The sequence below is a fragment of the Salmo salar genome, chromosome ssa03 (assembly GCF_905237065.1).
Source record: "Salmo salar chromosome ssa03, Ssal_v3.1, whole genome shotgun sequence".
NCBI classification, from domain to species: Eukaryota; Metazoa; Chordata; class Actinopteri; order Salmoniformes; family Salmonidae; genus Salmo; species Salmo salar.
In genome coordinates this window covers 4,812,759-4,833,434 of record NC_059444.1, presented here as the reverse complement: position 1 = coordinate 4,833,434, position 20,676 = coordinate 4,812,759, and the positions used below count along the sequence as shown (strand labels likewise).

The 20,676-nt window shown below is 49.5% G+C and overlaps 1 protein-coding gene and 1 long non-coding RNA gene across 3 annotated transcripts in view; one reads left to right on the top strand and one right to left on the bottom strand.

Moving 5' to 3' along the window:
* Positions 1-5,969: 5,969 nt before the first annotated feature.
* The window catches only part of LOC106596674 (vesicle-associated membrane protein-associated protein A), a 57,695-nt gene continuing 42,988 nt past the window's right edge, over positions 5,970-20,676 (bottom strand). For both annotated transcript variants that reach the window (XM_045714426.1, XM_045714427.1), the window contains 2 exons: positions 14,945-15,136; positions 5,970-8,612 (listed from right to left, as the gene is read on the bottom strand). In XM_045714426.1, the coding sequence (XP_045570382.1) occupies positions 8,433-8,612; positions 14,945-15,136 (372 nt within the window). In that variant the 3' untranslated portion in view covers positions 5,970-8,432. The remainder of the gene's footprint in view (positions 8,613-14,944; positions 15,137-20,676) is intronic.
* Positions 7,406-19,586, top strand: LOC123741596 (uncharacterized). Its single transcript, XR_006769045.1, has 4 exons — positions 7,406-7,603; positions 16,611-16,748; positions 17,797-17,934; positions 19,469-19,586. It is a non-coding gene; the product is annotated as an uncharacterized lncRNA (long non-coding RNA).

Below are 20,676 nucleotides of genomic sequence, written 5' to 3'. Positions count from 1 at the left end.
GAAGTTGTTCATGTTCTTGTCTTTATCCTTTGAAAACAGACACATAAAACGATTCTGAGGATGAGCGTGTACATCTTCAATATGTCCCCATTGTCCCTCTTTAGTGTATTTAACTATATGTGTTGAATAAAAGCCTTGGGTAGTGAGTTGATACAATTCCAAGACTGGAAGGTTAAAACCCCCCTCCGACTTCGGGAAGATGTAAAACTTTCTATTTTACTCTGAGTTTTATTTGCCCATATAAAGTCTCTTTTGTCCGAGTATACTTTTTTTAAAGAATGTCTTCGGTGGGGTAATTGGTATTATCGAGAATAAATAACTTTGGGAGCCATGGCATTCTGAAGAGGTTTATTCTACCTGTAAGATTTATGGGACGATTGTTCCATTTAATTAGATCTGCTTTCATATTGTTGAGTAATGGGTTGAAGTTATATTTTATTTGTCACTTATTAACCATCCTAAGTACTTGTTATGTTTTGTGGTCCACTTAAGGGATTGCTATACATCATGAGTTATTCCTTTGTCTATTGCCATTATTTCAGATTTTCTTTCCACGTACATTTTATATCCTGAGATTTTAGAGTATTCTGAAATAAAAAAAAATTCGCAAGGGGGGAATTGAGTTTTCAATATTGGTCAGGTATATCAGGAGATCTGCAAATAGGTTTACTGATACGTGTTACGTTTGTGTCCTGTCTAATTCTTTCTGCAAGTGGTTAAATTGCCAGAGCAAACAGGAAGGGGGAGAGGGGACATCCCTGTCTTGTGCCCCTTTCTAAAGCAATTTCATCAGATAATGTATTATGTGTGTATAGTTTTGCTTTAGGAAATGTATATAATATTTTTATAAAATGTATTATTTTAGCTGGAAAGTTCAACGCTTCTAAAGTTTCGAATAGAAATGGTCATTGAAGATGGTCGAAAGCCTTTTCGGCATCAACAGCCATTGTTGATAAAGCCATATATTTTTGCGTATTGTTTTACACTGAAACATGTTCTTGTATTAGTTTGTGTCTATTTTTAATAAACCCTGTTTGATTGATATGTATCAAGTCTGGTCAAGACTTTTGCTATGAGCTTTGTTATTTGTCACAATTTATTAAACTTATGGGTCTGTAATCAGCAGGGGACTCTCCAGATTTTCCTGGATTTAATATAACTGAAATAACTGTTTGATACATGGAATTAGGAAGTACTAAAATGAGTGACGTGTGTTGTTATGTGTAAATAGGGGCACTACTTTGTCCCAAAATGTTAAATAGAATTATATGGGAAAACCGTCCACTCCTGGTGCTTTTCTTTATGTGAATGTTTTAAGTGTCTAACATTTCTTTTTTGGTGATCTCTGGTTTTTAGTGATTATTTTCTGTCTGCTGCTTCAGGGGTGTTGAGTCTAAGGCGACTGTAGGATCCGTCTATCAGCAGTTGGTATTCAGACAATATTACAGTTTTTTTTGTCCCTCTTATGCCACCGGAGAACCACATAGGCAAAAACACTTCCTCAAAATAGTCAAAAATATACATCAAGAAATCAGTCACGTTTCTGCCGAGGGTCTTAGTCTTGCAAATTTTACATCTTGCTAAAGATGTTTGGTGCAGTAATTCTCAAGTATTAAAATGTGCATGAAAACTAGTCGTCTCTCGTTGAATGACAGAAAACGCTTAATGTTCCCACTCCTACTATAAGTAGTACTGTTGACCAAAGGCTATCGAACTTCGACTTGCGTCAAGAAAAAAAATGCTGTGCGAAGACCAAATCGAACAAAAACGTCACAAAATGTCATAATATATGTGCGAAATGTTTCGACTGGGAAGCATAGGGTAAGCTTAACAGGCTTTGCAAGTGTGGTTCTCTTGCACGCGCTGAATAATGTCATTCAACTGCTAAAAATCCTCTTACTGGCCAACAGATTTTCTTGCGGAGTTTTTATTCAATAGGTTTTTTTTTTTGTACATTTATCTAAACCAGGGATGGGCAACTGAATTCCCACCCAAAGACAAACACTAATTATTCAACTCCTTCAAGCCCCATATCAACAACTCTTAAATCTGGGGCTGTAAATGTTCTGATCTGTCCCTAAAAAAAAGTTGTTTTTTCAGCTTTTGAATTGATCTGAATTCGAGCCTTAAAGGGAGGGCCAAGAAATACATTGACAAACTCATCACACCACCTGTAGCAGTCTAATCCACCAGCCGGACCATCACACCCCCTGTAGCAGTCTAATCCACCAGCCGGACCATCACACCCCCTGTAGCAGTCTAATCCACCAGCCGGACCATCACACCCCCTGTAGCAGTCTAATCCACCAGCCGGACCATCACACCCCCTGTAGCAGTCTAATCCACCAGCCGGACCATCACACCCCCTGTAGCAGTCTAATCCACCAGCCGGACCATCACACCCCCTGTAGCAGTCTAATCCACCAGCAGGACCATCACACCCCCTGTAGCAGTCTAATCCACCAGCCGGACCATCACACCCCCTGTAGCAGTCTAATCCACCAGCCGGACCATCACACCCCCTGTAGCAGTCTAATCCACCAGCCGGACCATCACACCCCCTGTAGCAGTCTAATCCACCAGCCGGACCATCACACCCCCTGTAGCAGTCTAATCCACCAGCCGGACCATCACACCCCCTGTAGCAGTCTAATCCACCAGCCGGACCATCACACCCCCTGTAGCAGTCTAATCCACCAGCAGGACCATCACACCCCCTGTAGCAGTCTAATCCACCAGCCGGACCATCACACCCCCTGTAGCAGTCTAATCCACCAGCCGGACCATCACACCCCCTGTAGCAGTCTAATCCACCAGCCGGACCATCACACCCCCTGTAGCAGTCTAATCCACCAGCCGGACCATCACACCCCCTGTAGCAGTCTAATCCACCAGCAGGACCATCACACCCCCTGTAGCAGTCTAATCCACCAGCCGGACCATCACACTGCCAAACCAACAAATTGACCTGCTATGCCAAGTGGTCCGAACCTCTAGACACATGTTCGCTAGGTATTGGTTAAGGTTGCTACATTACCCCCTTCCTTCTGGAGAGTCTAAGAGGAAGAGGTGAAGCCAGAGGGGTAACTAGGCCCAAAATCTCTCTCCTCCAGAAGGTGCCGTTTCTTTCACCCACCAAGCGTGGAGTTTTTTTTATATGGAGGTCAACGGGTGTCAAATTTGGTCAACAAAACATTTTATGGTTTATTTGCTGGAATATAAAGTGTCGTAATGATTAGGTTGTTATGAGTGTAGTGATAGAAGTAGGACAAGTGACAACCCACTTCATATCAGAGTTGTTGGCATTGAAATTCGAGACTTTCTATACATATTCGCGAGGCTAGCATGGATTCTAACTCTCCATTGAATACATGCTGTTGACGTCAACAACCCCTCATCAAATAACGAGATATATCCACCAATCCAAAGAGAGGAATAGACCCGAGCTTGACGGCGTGCCGTTCCGCGGACAACTATTCCCATTGTTAGGGGCGGAGACTCGACATTATATCCGAGTGTGTCCCTCACATGTACACGCCTCTCCGATGGCCTCACGAGCACCGTGACCCTACTGACACCAATGTAGCGAATTCAGGGCATAGTCTCGACTGGGATTCGAACCCTGGTCCAGCGACGATCAAGCCAAGACCTTAACCGTTACATCAAGAGGTCCGAACCACTTGATAAGGTCGCTAGGTGTTGGGATGAAGGTCGCTAGGTGTTGGGTTGAAGGTCGCTAGGAGTTGGGGTTGAAGGTCGCTAGGAGTTGGGGTTGAAGGTCGCTAGGTGTTGGGGGTTAAGGTCGCTAGGTGTTGGGGTTAAGGTCGCTAGGTGTTGGGGTTAAGGTCGCTAGGTGTTGGGGTTAAGGTCGCTAGGTGTTGGGGGTGAAGGTCGCTAGGTGTTGGGGGTGAAGGTCGCTAGGTGTTGGGGTTAAGGTCGCTAGGTGTTGGGGGTGAAGGTCGCTAGGTGTTGGGGTTGAAGGTCGCTAGGAGTTGGGGTTGAAGGTCGCTAGGAGTTGGGGTTGAAGGTCGCTAGGTGTTGGGGGTTAAGGTCGCTAGGTGTTGGGGTTAAGGTCGCTAGGTGTTGGGGTTAAAGTCGCTAGGTGTTGGGGGTGAAGGTCGCTAGGTGTTGGGGTGAAGGTCGCTAGGTGTTGGGGGTTGAAGGTCGCTAGGTGTTGGGGGTGAAGGTCGCTAGGTGTTGGGGGTTAAGGTCGCTAGGTGTTGGGGGTTAAGGTCACTAGGTGTTGGGGGTTAAGGTCGCTAGGTGTTGGGGGTTGAAGGTCGCTAGGTGTTGGGGTGAAGGTCGCTAGGTGTTGGGGGTGAAAGTCGCTAGGTGTTGGGGGTGAAGGTCGCTAGGTGTTGGGGTTGAAGGTCGCTAGGTGTTGGGGGTTAAGGTCGCTAGGTGTTGGGAAGGTCGCTAGGTGTTGGGGTTGAGGTCGCTAGGTGTTGGGGTTGAAGGTCGCTAGGTGTTGGGGGTGAAGGTCGCTAGGTGTTGGGGGTGAAGGTCGCTAGGTGTTGGGGTGAAGGTCGCTAGGTGTTGGGGGTTAAGGTCGCTAGGTGTTGGGGGTTAAGGTCGCTAGGTGGTTGAAGGTCGCTAGGTGTTGGGGGTTAAGGTCGCTAGGTGTTGGGGGTAAGGTCGCTAGGTGTTGGGGGTTAAGGTCGCTAGGTGTTGGGGGTGAAGGTCGCTAGGTGTTGGGGTGAAGGTCGCTAGGTGTTGGGGGTTGAAGGTCGCTAGGTGTTGGGGTTAAGGTCGCTAGGTGTTGGGGGTTAAGGTCGCTAGGTGTTGGGGGTTAAGGTCGCTAGGTGTTGGGGTTAAGGTCGCTAGGTGTTGGGGTTAAGGTCGCTAGGTGTTGGGGTTGAAGGTCGCTAGGTGTTGGGGTTAAGGTCGCTAGGTGTTGGGGGTGAAGGTCGCTAGGTGTTTGGGGGTTAAGGTCGCTAGGTGTTGGGGTTAAGGTCGCTAGGTGTTGGGGGTTAAGGTCGCTAGGTGTTGGGGTTAAGGTCGCTAGGTGTTGGGGTTAAGGTCGCTAGGTGTTGGGGTTAAGGTCGCTAGGTGTTGGGGTTAAGGTCGCTAGGTGTTGGGTTGAGGTCGCTAGGTGTTGGGGGTTAAGGTCGCTAGGTGTTGGGGGTTAAGGTCACTAGGTTTTGGGGGTTAAGGTCGCTAGGTGTTGGGGGTTAAGGTCGCTAGGTGTTGGGGGTTAAGGTCGCTAGGTGTTGGGGTTAAGGTCGCTAGGTGTTGGGGTTGAAGGTCGCTAGGTGTTGGGGTTGAAGGTCGCTAGGTGTTGGGGGTGAAGGTCGCTAGGTGTTGGGGGTGAAGGTCGCTAGGTGTTGGGGGTGAAGGTCGCTAGGTGTTGGGGTTAAGGTCGCTAGGTGTTGGGGGTTAAGGTCGCTAGGTGTTGAAGGTCGCTAGGTGTTGGGGTTGAAAGTCGCTAGGTGTTGAAGGTCGCTAGGTGTTGGGGTTGAAGGTCGCTAGGTATTGGGGGTGAAGGTCGCTAGGTGTTGGGGCGAAGGTCGCTAGGTGTTGGGGTGAAGGTCGCTAGGTGTTGGGGGTTAAGGTCGCTAGGTGTTGGGGGTTAAGGTCGCTAGGTGTTGGGGGTTAAGGTCGCTAGGTGTTGGGGTGAAGGTAGCTAGGTGTTGGGGGTTAAGGTCGCTAGGTGTTGGGGGTTAAGGTCACTAGGTGTTGGGGGTTAAGGTCGCTAGGTGTTGGGGGTTAAGGTCACTAGGTGTTGGGGGTTAAGGTCACTAGGTGTTGGGGTGAAGGTCGCTAGGTGTTGGGGGTTAAGGTCGCTAGGTGTTGGGGGTTAAGGTCGCTAGGTGTTGGGGGTTAAGGTCGCTAGGTGTTGGGGTTAAAGGTCGCTACAATGTTAATTCTACGTTACAAACCAAACATGTTGGCTACACGGTGATGTGTTGTATGAGCAGTGTACAGTATATTCTAAAGAGACTACGAAAGAAGACGAACACCATCAAAACCCACGTTGTTTTCAGTTTTATTTCTTCAAAATGTTTAAAACCGTGGGAGGGAACAGGGTTGGAAGGAAACCTTCTTGGTTTTCATTTGACTCAACAAAAAAAGAAAAGAAGGATTATAATATGATTTGTACTGAGAAAAATTATAATATAAAGTCTACATTGGTATTGTCAGGGATAGGAAAGGACAGGTAGGACAGGACAGGGACAGGTAGGAAAGGACAGGTAGGAAAGGACAGGGACAGGTAGGAAAGGACAGGGACAGGTAGGAAAGGACAGGTAGGAAAGGACAGGGACAGGTAGGAAAGGACAGGGACAGGTAGGAAAGGACAGGTAGGAAAGGACAGGGACAGGTGGGAAAGGACAGGGCCAGGTAGGAAAGGGAGGAAGGGACGAAGGAGGCACCTATTATATCCCAGATGGAATAGAAATATTCCCCAGAGGAAAAAAAAAAAAAAGTTGAGAAATTACAAACAGAACAAATGAAGTAGTATATATGGCTGCGTCCCTGTATAGTGCACTACTTTTGACTAGGGTCCATAGTGCTCTGGTCACAAGTAGCGCACTATAAAAGGAAAGAGGATGCCATGCAACAGGTAGTAAGGTGGTCGGTATTTGACGATTGAAGTAGTGCTCTCCTTTTTATCTTAAAATGGTTAAAATAACATTTACAAAAAGACACTTAACGTTCCATTCAACTACTATTAACACAACAGACAGAGAACACTGCTTCAGGCCCACGGTGATGTGTCTAGGTGTCAAATGATACACTACTCCCTAGGGCACTACTTTTGACCAGAACCAAACAGATCTGGACCAGGCTAATGTATCCTGGCCTGGGGCTGAGGACTGGAGGTTAGGACCAGGCTACTATATCCTGGCCTGGGCCTGAGGACTGGAGGTTAGGACCAGGCTACTATATCCTGGCCTGGGGCTGAGGACTAGAGGTTAGGACCAGGCTACTATATCCTGGCCTGGGCCTGAGGACTGGAGGTTAGGACCAGGCTACTGTATCCTGGCCTGGGGCTGAGGACTGGAGGTTAGGACCAGGCTACTATATCCTGGCCTGGGGCTGAGGACTGGAGGTTAGGACCAGGCTACTATATCCTGGCCTGGGCCTGAGGACTGGAGGTTAGGACCAGGCTACTATATCCTGGCCTGGGGATGAGGACTAGAGGTTAGGACCAGGCTACTATATCCTGGCCTGGGGCTGAGGACTGGAGGTTAGGACCAGGCTACTATATCCTGGCCTGGGGCTGAGGACTGGAGGTTAGGACCAGGCTACTATATCCTGGCCTGGGGCTGAGGACTGGAGGTTAGGACCAGGCTACTATATCCTGGCCTGGGGCTGAGGACTGGAGGTTAGGACCAGGCTACTGTGTCCTGGCCTGGGGCTGAGGACTGGAGGTTAGGACCAGGCTACTGTATCCTGGCCTGGGGCTGAGGACTGGAGGTTAGGACCAGGCTACTATATCCTGGCCTGGGGCTGAGGACTGGAGGTTAGGACCAGGCTACTATATCCTGGCCTGGGGCTGAAGACTGGAGGTTAGGACCAGGCTACTGTATCCTGGCCTGGGGCTGAGGACTGGAGGTTAGGACCAGGCTACTATATCCTGGCCTGGGGCTGAGGACTGGAGGTTAGGACCAGGCTACTGTAGACCTGGGCTCAATTAGTATTGTCTCTTATCAAAAGTAGTGCACTACATAGGAGATAGTGTGCCGTTTGGGATTCAGAGTAAACTGTCCTCCATGTTGATTGGTAGTGTACTACTTCCTGTATGTCCTAAATAGCAGCCTATTCCATTTATAGTGCACTAACTTTTTTACCAGGGTACCTAGGGCATTACAGGGCCTATAAGGGCTTTGGTCAAAAGTAGTGCACTATATAAGGAATAGGGTGCCATTTAGGACACAAACGTCATATCCCTCCACAATCCTGTCTGTCCATCCATCAAAGAACAGAAACACACAAACAAGGAGCTTCCTTCCTTCCTTCCTTCCTTACTTCCTTACTTCCTTCCTTTGTGTGTGTGTGTGTGTGTGTACTAGCCATGTGTGAGACCTTGTAAAAAAAAAGGCAGCGGGTCCCTGGTACTTCTGATGCTAGACAGACAGACAGACAGACAGACAGACAGACAGACAGACAGACAGACAGACAGACAGACAGACAGACAGACAGACAGACAGACGTGGTCACTGCAGACAAGATGGAGGTTCACAGCACTACATCTGATATGGCTACGTTAACAGAAACACATCTTCCATCCACGCCTTTTGATTCCGGAGCTGAGGGATCGTCGTGGGATACGGCAGGCGTTGTGCGTCTCCCAGGACGCAACATCCCAAATGGCACCCTATTCCCTCTATGTAAGTGCACAACTTTTGACCAGAACCCTATGGGACTCATCCGCACGAGTGCCCCCGGTCAAGGGAATGGGGGTGCCATTTCAGAACCCAGCCCCAGGTCTACAAGACGAACTTCCCCATGAAGAAGCCGATGAAGATGGCTGCTATGACGACGAGGAGGGAAGGCAGGGACGCGGCGGTGGTGTGTTGCATCACGGAGGAAGAGGAGGAGGAGCCCGTCTGATTTGATGTCAAGTGATCGGAATGCTGGGCAGCCCTTCTCATTCTAACGCCGTCGTCCTGGAAACGCAAAAGAGAAGGGGGGGGCGGACACATTAAATACGACATTATAGAACTAAAGATAAATAAAATAGAAGTTGTTCTCTTTTAAAAAACAAACTGTCACAGCTGAAACGTGTACTGATTGTTCATCTATGACCCTTGACCTCTGTGTATAAACAAGCAACTGAAGTTAAGGTCTATTCTAACATTCAGGTTTCTGTTGTTCCTCTACAACCCCTAACCTACAGTCCCTCTACAACCCCTAACCTACAGTCTGTTGTTCCTCTACAACCCCTAACCTACAGTCCCTCTACAACCCCTAACCTACAGTCTGTTGTTCCTCTACAACCCCTAACCTACAGTCCCTCTACAACCCCTAACCTACAGTCTGTTGTTCCCTCTACAACCCCTAATCTACAGTCTGTTGTTCCCTCTACAACCCCTAATCTACAGTCTGTTGTTCCCTCTACAACCCCTAACCTACAGTCTGTTGTTCCCTCTACAACCCCTAACCTACAGTCTGTTGTTCCCTCTACAACCCCTAACCTACAGTCCCTCTACAACCCCTAACCTACAGTCTGTTGTTCCCTCTACAACCCCTAACCTACAGTCTGTTGTTCCCTCTACAACCCCTAACCTACAGTCTGTTGTTCCTCTACAACCCCTAACCTACAGTCCCTCTACAACCCCTAACCTACAGTCTGTTGTTCCCTCTACAACCCCTAACCTACAGTCCCTCTACAACCCCTAACCTACAGTCTGTTGTTCCTCTACAACCCCTAACCTACAGTCTGTTGTTCCCTCTACAACCCCTAACCTACAGTCGTGTTCCCTCTACAACCCCTAACCTACAGTCTGTTGTTCCCTCTACAACCCCTAACCTACAGTCTGTTGTTCCCTCTACAACCCCTAACCTACAGACTGTTGTTCCTCTACAACCCCTAACCTACAGTCTGTTTTCCCTCTACAACCCCTAACCTACAGTCTGTTGTTCCTCTACAACCCCTAACCTACAGTCTGTTGTTCCCTCTACAACCCCTAACCTACAGTCCCTCTACAACCCCTAACCTACAGTCTGTTGTTCCCTCTACAACCCCTAACCTACAGTCTGTTGTTCCCTCTACAACCCCTAACCTACAGTCTGTTGTTCCTCTACAACCCCTAACCTACAGTCCCTCTACAACCCCTAACCTACAGTCTGTTGTTCCCTATACAACCCCTAACCTACAGTCTGTTGTTCCCTCTACAACCCCTAACCTACAGTCTGTTGTTCCCTCTACAACCCCTAACCTACAGTCTGTTGTTCCTCTACAACCCCTAACCTACAGTCTGTTGTTCCTCTACAACCCCTAACCTACAGTCTGTTGTTCCCTCTACAACCCCTAACCTACAGTCCCTCTACAACCCCTAACCTACAGTCTGTTGTTCCTCTACAACCCCTAACCTACAGTCCCTCTACAACCCCTAACCTACAGTCCCTCTACAACCCCTAACCTACAGTCTGTTGTTCCCTCTACAACCCCTAAACTACAGTCCCTCTACAACCCCTAACCTACAGTCTGTTGTTCCTCTACAACCCCTAACCTACAGACTGTTGTTCCCTCTACAACCCCTAACCTACAGTCTGTTGTTCCTCTACAACCCCTAACCTACAGTCTGTTGTTCCCTCTACAACCCCTAACCTACAGTCTGTTGTTCCCTCTACAACCCCTAACCTACAGTCTGTTGTTCCCTCTACAACCCCTAACCTACAGTCTGTTGTTCCCTCTACAACCCCTAACCTACAGTCTGTTGTTCCCTCTACAACCCCTAACCTACAGTCCCTCTACAACCCCTAACCTACAGTCTGTTGTTCCTCTACAACCCCTAACCTACAGTCTGTTGTTCCTCTACAACCCCTAACCTACAGTCTTCCTCTACAACCCCTAACCTACAGTCTGTTGTTCCTCTACAACCCCTAACCTACAGTCCCTCTACAACCCCTAACCTACAGTCTGTTGTTCCTCTACAACCCCTAACCTACAGTCCCTCTACAACCCCTAACCTACAGTCTGTTGTTCCTCTACAACCCCTAACCTACAGTCTGTTGTTCCCTCTACAACCCCTAACCTACAGTCCCTCTACAACCCCTAACCTACAGTCTGTTGTTCCCTCTACATCCCCTAACCTACAGTCTGTTGTTCCCTCTACAACCCCTAACCTACAGTCTGTTGTTCCCTCTACAACCCCTAACCTACAGTCCCTCTACAACCCCTAACCTACAGTCTGTTGTTCCTCTACAACCCCTAACCTACAGTCCCTCTACAACCCCTAACCTACAGTCTGTTGTTCCCTCTACAACCCCTAACCTACAGTCTGTTGTTCCTCTACAACCCCTAACCTACAGTCTGTTGTTCCCTCTACAACCCCTAACCTACAGTCCCTCTACAACCCCTAACCTACAGTCTGTTGTTCCCTCTACAACCCCTAACCTACAGTCTGTTGTTCCTCTACAACCCCTAACCTACAGTCCCTCTACAACCCCTAACCTACAGTCTGTTGTTCCCTCTACAACCCCTAACCTACAGTCCCTCTACAACCCCTAACCTACAGTCTGTTGTTCCCTCTACAACCCCTAACCTACAGTCTGTTGTTCCTCTACAACCCCTAACCTACAGTCTGTTGTTCCTCTACAACCCCTAACCTACAGTCTGTTGTTCCCTCTACAACCCCTAACCTACAGTCTGTTGTTCCCTCTACAACCCCTAACCTACAGCTCCCTCTACAACCCCTAACCTACAGTCTGTTGTTCCTCTACAACCCCTAACCTACAGTCGTTTCCTCTACAACCCCTAACCTACAGTCTGTTGTTCCCTCTACAACCCCTAACCTACAGTCTGTTGTTCCCTCTACAACCCCTAACCTACAGTCTGTTGTTCCTCTACAACCCCTAACCTACAGTCTGTTGTTCCTCTACAACCCCTAACCTACAGTCTGTTGTTCCCTCTACAACCCCTAACCTACAGTCCCTCTACAACCCCTAACCTACAGTCCCTCTACAACCCCTAACCTACAGTCTGTTGTTCCTCTACAACCCCTAACCTACAGTCTGTTGTTCCCTCTACAACCCCTAACCTACAGTCTGTTGTTCCCTCTACAACCCCTAACCTACAGTCTGTTGTTCCTCTACAACCCCTAACCTACAGTCCCTCTACAACCCCTAACCTACAGTCTGTTGTTCCCTCTACAACCCCAAACCTACAGTCTGTTGTTCCTCTACAACCCCTAACCTACAGTCCCTCTACAACCCCTAACCTACAGTCTGTTGTTCCTCTACAACCCCTAACCTACAGTCTGTTGTTCCCTCTACAACCCCTAACCTACAGTCTGTTGTTCCCTCTACAACCCCTAACCTACAGTCCCTCTACAACCCCTAACCTACAGTCTGTTGTTCCTCTACAACCCCTAACCTACAGTCTGTTGTTCCTCTACAACCCCTAACCTACAGTCTGTTGTTCCTCTACAACCCCTAACCTACAGACTGTTGTTCCCTCTACAACCCCTAACCTACAGTCTGTTGTTCCCTCTACAACCCCTAACCTACAGTCTGTTGTTCCTCTACAACCCCTAACCTACAGTCTGTTGTTCCCTCTACAACCCCTAACCTACAGTCTGTTGTTCCCTCTACAACCCCTAACCTACAGTCCCTCTACAACCCCTAACCTACAGTCTGTTGTTCCCTCTACAACCCCTAACCTACAGTCTGTTGTTCCTCTACAAACCCTAACCTACAGTCTGTTGTTCCTCTACAACCCCTAACCTACAGTCCCTCTACAACCCCTAACCTACAGTCTGTTGTTCCCTCTACAACCCCTAACCTACAGTCTGTTGTTCCCTCTACAACCCCTAACCTACAGTCGGTTGTTCCCTCTACAACCCCTAACCTACAGTCTGTTGTTCCTCTACAACCCCTAACCTACAGTCTGTTGTTCCCTCTACAACCCCTAACCTACAGTCTGTTGTTCCCTCTACAACCCCTAACCTACAGACTGTTGTTCCTCTACAACCCCTAACCTACAGTCTGTTGTTCCCTCTACAACCCCTAACCTACAGTCTGTTGTTCCCTCTACAACCCCTAACCTACAGTCTGTTGTTCCCTCTACAACCCCTAACCTACAGTCCCTCTACAACCCCTAACCTACAGTCTGTTGTTCCCTCTACAACCCCTAACCTACAGTCTGTTGTTCCCTCTACAACCCCTAACCTACAGTCCCTCTACAACCCCTAACCTACAGTCCCCCTACAACCCCTAACCTACAGTCTGTTGTTCCTCTACAACCCCTAACCTACAGTCTGTTGTTCCCTCTACAACCCCTAACCTACAGTCCCTCTACAACCCCTAACCTACAGTCTGTTGTTCCTCTACAACCCCTAACCTACAGTCTGTTGTTCCCTCTACAACCCCTAACCTACAGTCTGTTGTTCCCTCTACAACCCCTAACCTACAGTCTGTTGTTCCCTCTACAACCCCTAACCTACAGTCTGTTGTTCCCTCTACAACCCCTAACCTACAGTCTGTTGTTCCCTCTACAACCCCTAACCTACAGTCTGTTGTTCCTCTACAACCCCTAACCTACAGTCTGTTGTTCCTCTACAACCCCTAACCTACAGTCTGTTGTTCCCTCTACAACCCCTAACCTACAGTCCCTCTACAACCCCTAACCTACAGTCTGTTGGTCCTCTACAACCCCTAACCTACAGTCTGTTGTTCCCTCTACAACCCCTAACCTACAGTCCCTCTACAACCCCTAACCTACAGTCTGTTGTTCCCTCTACAACCCCTAACCTACAGACTGTTGTTCCTCTACAACCCCTAACCTACAGTCTGTTGTTCCTCTACAACCCCTAACCTACAGTCCCTCTACAACCCCTAACCTACAGTCTGTTGTTCCCTCTACAACCCCTAACCTACAGTCTGTTGTTCCCTCTACAACCCCTAACCTACAGTCTGTTGTTCCCTCTACAACCCCTAACCTACAGTCTGTTGTTCCTCTACAACCCCTAACCTACAGTCTGTTGTTCCTCTACAACCCCTAACCTACAGTCCCTCTACAACCCCTAACCTACAGTCTGTTGTTCCCTCTACAACCCCTAACCTACAGTCCCTCTACAACCCCTAACCTACAGTCTGTTGTTCCCTCTACAACCCCTAACCTACAGTCTGTTGTTCCCTCTACAACCCCTAACCTACAGTCTGTTGTTCCCTCTACAACCCCTAACCTAGTCTGTTGTTCCTCTACAACCCCTAACCTACAGACTGTTGTTCCTCTACAACCCCTAACCTACAGTCTGTTGTTCCCTCTACAACCCCTAACCTAGTCTGTTGTTCCCTCTACAACCCCTAACCTACAGTCTGTTGTTCCCTCTAGAACCCCTAACCTACAGTCTGTTGTTCCTCTACAACCCCTAACCTACAGTCTGTTGTTCCCTCTACAACCCCTAACCTACAGTCCCTCTACAACCCCTAACCTACAGACTGTTGTTCCTCTACAACCCCTAACCTACAGTCTGTTGTTCCCTCTACAACCCCTAATCTACAGTCTGTTGTTCCCTCTACAACCCCTAACCTACAGTCTGTTGTTCCCTCTACAACCCCTAACCTACAGTCTGTTGTTCCTCTACAACCCCTAACCTACAGTCCCTCTACAACCCCTAACCTACAGTCTGTTGTTCCCTCTACAACCCCTAACCTACAGTCCCTCTACAACCCCTAACCTACAGTCTGTTGTTCCCTCTACAACCACTAACCTACAGACTGTTGTTCCCTCTACAACCCCTAACCTACAGTCCCTCTACAACCCCTAACCTACAGTCTGTTGTTCCTCTACAACCCCTAACCTACAGTCTGTTGTTCCCTCTACAACCCCTAACCTACAGTCTGTTGTTCCCTCTACAACCCCTAACCTACAGTCCCTCTACAACCCCTAACCTACAGTCTGTTGTTCCCTCTACAACCACTAACCTACAGACTGTTGTTCCCTCTACAACCCCTAACCTACAGTCCCTCTACAACCCCTAACCTACAGTCTGTTGTTCCTCTACAACCCCTAACCTACAGTCTGTTGTTCCCTCTACAACCCCTAACCTACAGTCTGTTGTTCCTCTACAACCCCTAACCTACAGACTGTTGTTCCTCTACAACACCTAACCTACAGTCTGTTGTTCCCTCTACAACCCCTAACCTACAGTCCCTCTACAACCCCTAACCTACAGTCTGTTGTTCCCTCTACAACCCCTAACCTACAGACTGTTGTTCCTCTACAACCCCTAACCTACAGTCTGCCTCTACAACCCCTAACCTACAGACTAACCTTGAGTTGTCTGTTCTCCTCGGTCAGTTTGCCCATCTCAGCCTGCAGTCTCTTGCACTCCTGTGTTAGTTTCTTCATCTCAGAGTCGTCCATCGAGGCGCTGACCGTCTTCGCCGCTGCCACGGGCCTGTCCGCCGCCTTGGACGAGTTCTGCACGGGCGCCGCAACGTCGCTGCTCCTTTCCACGTCATTCTGTAAAGCCAAGAGAACGGAGAGAGAAACCGCTTAGGGAGCCGTATTCTCAATTTAGTGCATTACCATCTGGTCAGTGCCCATAGGGTCAAACTGACACCATACAGGGGGACAAGGGGTTCATTTGGGACGCAGCCCGAGGCTCATTCTGCATACATGGAGAACGTTGAAGAAAAACCACTAAACATAAACCCAGCAGCAACAGTAGTGTGTAAATTCAAATCAGATCAGACCTCTTCCTCCTCTCGTGATCATTGTCGCCACATGCGTTTGATGTTCAGAATGAGTGTAGCCTGTTAACTAAATAATTACACTCAAATAATGAAAAATCATTCAACTAAATAAATGGAGGAGAGTTATAGATTACGTCTGACATTGGATTATAGATTACGTCTGACATTGGATTATAGATTACGTCTGACATTGACTATAGATTACGTCTGACATTGGATTATAGATTACGTCTGACATTGATTATAGATTACGTCTGACATTGGATTATAGATTACGTCTGACATTGGATTATAGATTACGTCTGACATTGATTATAGATTACGTCTGACATTGGATTATAGATTACGTCTGACATTGGATTATAGATTACGTCTGACATTGACTATAGATTACGTCTGACATTGGATTATAGATTACGTCTGACATTGATTATAGATTACGTCTGACATTGATTATAGATTACGTCTGACATTGATTATAGATTACGTCTGACATTGATTATAGATTACGTCTGACATTGATTATAGATTACGTCTGACATTGGATTATAGATTACGTCTGACATTGGATTATAGATTACGTCTGACATTGGATTATAGATTACGTCTGACATTGACTATAGATTACGTCTGACATTGGATTATAGATTACGTCTGACATTGATTATAGATTACGTCTGACATTGGATTATAGATTACGTCTGACATTGATTATAGATTACGTCTGACATTGGATTATAGATTACGTCTGACATTGGACTATAGATTACGTCTGACATTGGATTATAGATTACGTCTGACATTGGATTATAGATTACGTCTGACATTGGATTATAGATTACGTCTGACATTGGATTATAGATTACGTCTGACATTGGATTATAGATTACGTCTGACATTGTAGTGTTCCAACTAGTAAACAAAACTGCATGGGATTTCTGTCAATGCGACGCCGTGCAGCCAATGGCAATGTCCGCTTTATGTATAAGGCTGGCAGCCACTTGTGGATTTGACAGCTGTAACGTAGTTCCACCTCTGCCTAAACAACCGCTATGCGGATGTAGGTTAAAGTGGATCTGATTGAGTCGAGCCCCTAGGTGTGTCCTTAGCCTGGTCCTAGATCGGGTTGTGCTGTATGTCGCAAGCAGATCTGGGACCAGGCTACTGTATCCTGGCCTGGGGCTGAGGACTGGAGGTTAGGACCAGGCTACTATATCCTGGCCTGGGACTGAGGACTGGAGGTTAGGACCAGGCTACTGTATCCTGGCCTGGGGCTGAGGACTGGAGGTTAGGACCAGGCTACTGTATCCTGGCCTGGGGCTGAGGACTGGAGGTTAGGACCAGGCTACTATATCCTGGCCTGGGGCTGAGGACTGGAGGTTAGGACCAGGCTACTATATCCTGGCCTGGGGCTGAGGACTGGAGGTTAGGACCAGGCTACTGTATCCTGGCCTGGGGCTGAGGACTGGAGGTTAGGACCAGGCTACTATATCCTGGCCTGGGCCTGAGGGCTGGAGGTTAGGACCAGGCTACTGTATCCTGGCCTGGGCCTGAGGACTGGAGGTTAGGACCAGGCTACTATATCCTGGCCTGGGCCTGAGGGCTGGAGGTTAGGACCAGGCTACTGTATCCTGGCCTGGGCCTGAGGACTGGAGGTTAGGACCAGGTTACTGTATCCTGGCCTGGGCCTGAGGACTAGAGGTTAGGACCAGGCTACTGTATCCTGGCCTGGAGGTTAGGACCATGCTACTATATCCTGGCCTGGCCTGAGGACTAGAGGTTAGGACCAGGCTACTGTATCCTGGCCTGGAGGTTAGGACCAGGCTACTATATCCTGGGCCTGAGGACTAGAGGTTAGGACCAGGCTACTGTATCCTGGCCTGGAGGTTAGGACCATGCTACTATATCCTGGCCTGGGCCTGAGGACTAGAGGTTAGGACCAGGCTACTGTATCCTGGCCTGGGGTAGGACCAGGCTACTATATCCTGGGCCTGAGGACTAGAGGTTAGGACCAGGCTACTGTATCCTGGCCTGGAGGTTAGGACCATGCTACTATATCCTGGCCTGGGGCTGAGGACTAGAGGTTAGGACCAGGCTACTATATCCTGGCCTGGGGCTGAGGACTAGAGGTTAGGACCAGGCTACTATATCCTGGCTTGGGGCTGAGGACTAGAGGTTAGGACCAGGCTACTATATCCTGGCCTGGGGCTGAGGACTAGAGGTTAGGACCAGGCTACTATATCCTGGCCTGGGGCTGAGGACTAGAGGTTAGGACCAGGCTACTGTATCCTGGCCTGGGCCTGAGGACTAGAGGTTAGGACCAGGCTACTAGTCCCTGATCTGTCAAACAATCTGGAAGAGAGATCTGGAGAGAGAAAGAGAGAGACACACACACACACACACACACAGGAACGCTGAGGACTGAAGGTTAGGACCAGGCTACTATATCCTGGCCTGGGGCTGAGGACTGGAGGTTAGGACCAGGCTACTGTATCCTGGCCTGGGGCTAAGGACTGGAGGTTAGGACCAGGCTACTATATCCTGGCCTGGGGCTGAGGACTGGAGGTTAGGACCAGGCTACTGTATCCTGGCCTGGGCCTGAGGACTGGAGGTTAGGACCAGGCTACTGTATCCTGGCCTGGGCCTGAGGACTGGAGGTTAGGACCAGGTTACTGTATCCTGGCCTGGGCCTGAGGACTAGAGGTTAGGACCAGGCTACTGTATCCTGGCCTGGAGGTTAGGACCAGGCTACTATATCCTGGCCTGGGGCTGAGGACTAGAGGTTAGGACCAGGCTACTGTATCCTGGCCTGGGCCTGAGGACTAGAGGTTAGGACCAGGCTACTATATCCTGGCCTGGGCCTGAGGACTAGAGGTTAGGACCAGGCTACTGTATCCTGGCCTGGAGGTTAGGACCAGGCTACTATATCCTGGCCTGGGGCTGAGGACTAGAGGTTAGGACCAGGCTACTATATCCTGGCCTGGGCCTGAGGACTAGAGGTTAGGACCAGGCTCCTATATCCTGGCCTGGGGCTGAGGACTAGAGGTTAGGACCAGGCTACTATATCCTGGCCTGGGCCTGAGGACTAGAGGTTAGGACCAGGCTACTATATCCTGGCCTGGGCCTGAGGACTAGAGTTTAGGACCAGGCTACTGTATCCTGGCCTGGGCCTGAGGACTGGAGGTTAGGACCAGGTTACTGTATCCTGGCCTGGGCCTGAGGACTAGAGGTTAGGACCAGGCTACTGTATCTTGGCCTGGAGGTTAGGACCAGGCTACTATATCCTGGCCTGGGGCTGAGGACTAGAGGTTAGGACCAGGCTACTGTATCCTGGCCTGGGCCTGAGGACTAGAGGTTAGGACCAGGCTACTATATCCTGGCCTGGGCCTGAGGACTAGAGGTTAGGACCAGGCTACTATATCCTGGCCTGGGGCTGAGGACTAGAGGTTAGGACCAGGCTACTATATCCTGGCCTGGGCCTGAGGACTAGAGGTTAGGACCAGGCTACTATATCCTGGCCTGGGGCTGAGGACTAGAGGTTAGGACCAGGCTACTATATCCTGGCCTGGGCCTGAGGACTAGAGGTTAGGACCAGGCTACTGTATCCTGGCCTGGGCCTGAGGACTGGAGGTTAGGACCAGGCTACTGTATCCTGGCCTGGGCCTGAGGACTAGAGGTTAGGACCAGGCTACTGTATCCTGGCCTGGAGGTTAGGACCATGCTACTATATCCTGGCCTGGGGCTGAGGACTAGAGGTTAGGACCAGGCTACTATATCCTGGCCTGGGGCTGAGGACTAGAGGTTAGGACCAGGCTACTATATCCTGGCCTGGGGCTGAGGAGTAGAGGTTAGGACCAGGCTACTATATCCTGGCCTGGGGCTAAGGACTAGAGGACTAGAGGTTAGGACCAAGCTACTGTATCCTGGCCTGGGCCTGAGGACTAGAGGTTAGGACCAGGCTACTAGTGCTTTAGTCCCTGATCTGTCAAACAATCTGGAAGAGAGATCTGGAGAGAGAAAGAGAGACACACACACACACACACACACACACACACACACACACACACACACACACACACAGGAACGCTGAGGACTGGAGGTTAGGACCAGGCTACTATATCCTGGCCTGGGGCTGAGGACTGGAGGTTAGGACCAGGCTACTGTATCCTGGCCTGGGGCTGAGGACTGGAGGTTAGGACCAGGCTACTATATCCTGGCCTTGGGCTGAGGACTAGAGGTTAGGACCAGGCTACTGTATCCTGGCCTGGGCCTGAGGACTAGAGGTTAGGACCAGGCTACTATATCCTGGCCTGGGCCTGAAGACTAGAGGTTAGGACCAGGCTACTGTATCCTGGCCTGGAGGTTAGGACCATGCGACTATATCCTGGCCTGGGGCTGAGGACTAGAGGTTAGGACCAGGCTACTATATCCTGGCCTGGGGCTGAGGACTAGAGGTTAGGACCAGGCTACTATATCCTGGCCTGGGGCTGAGGAGTAGAGGTTAGGACCAGGCTACTATATCCTGGCCTGGGGCTAAGGACTAGAGGACTAGAGGTTAGGACCAAGCTACTGTATCCTGGCCTGGGCCTGAGGACTAGAGGTTAGGACCAGGCTACTAGTGCTTTAGTCCCTGATCTGTCAAACAATCTGGAAGAGAGATCTGGAGAGAGAAAGAGAGACACACACACACACACACACACACACACACACACACACACACACACACACACAGGAACGCTGAGGACTGGAGGTTAGGACCAGGCTACTATATCCTGGCCTGGGGCTGAGGACTGGAGGTTAGGACCAGGCTACTGTATCCTGGCCTGGGGCTGAGGACTGGAGGTTAGGACCAGGCTACTATATCCTGGCCTGGGGCTGAGGACTGGAGGTTAGGACCAGGCTACTGTATCCTGGCCTGGGCCTGAGGACTGGAGGTTAGGACCAGGCTACTGTATCCTGGCCTGGGCCTGAGGACTGGAGGTTAGGACCAGGTTACTGTATCCTGGCCTGGAGGTTAGGACTAGAGGTTAGGACCAGGCTACTGTATCCTGGCCTGGAGGTTAGGACCAGGCTACTATATCCTGGCCTTGGGCTGAGGACTAGACGTTAGGACCAGGCTACTGTATCCTGGCCTGGGCCTGAGGACTAGAGGTTAGGACCAGGCTACTATATCCTGGCCTGGGCCTGAGGACTAGAGGTTAGGACCAGGCTACTGTATCCGGGCCTGGAGGTTAGGACCATGCGACTATATCCTGGCCTGGGGCTGAGGACTAGAGGTTAGGACCAGGCTACTATATCCTGGCCTGG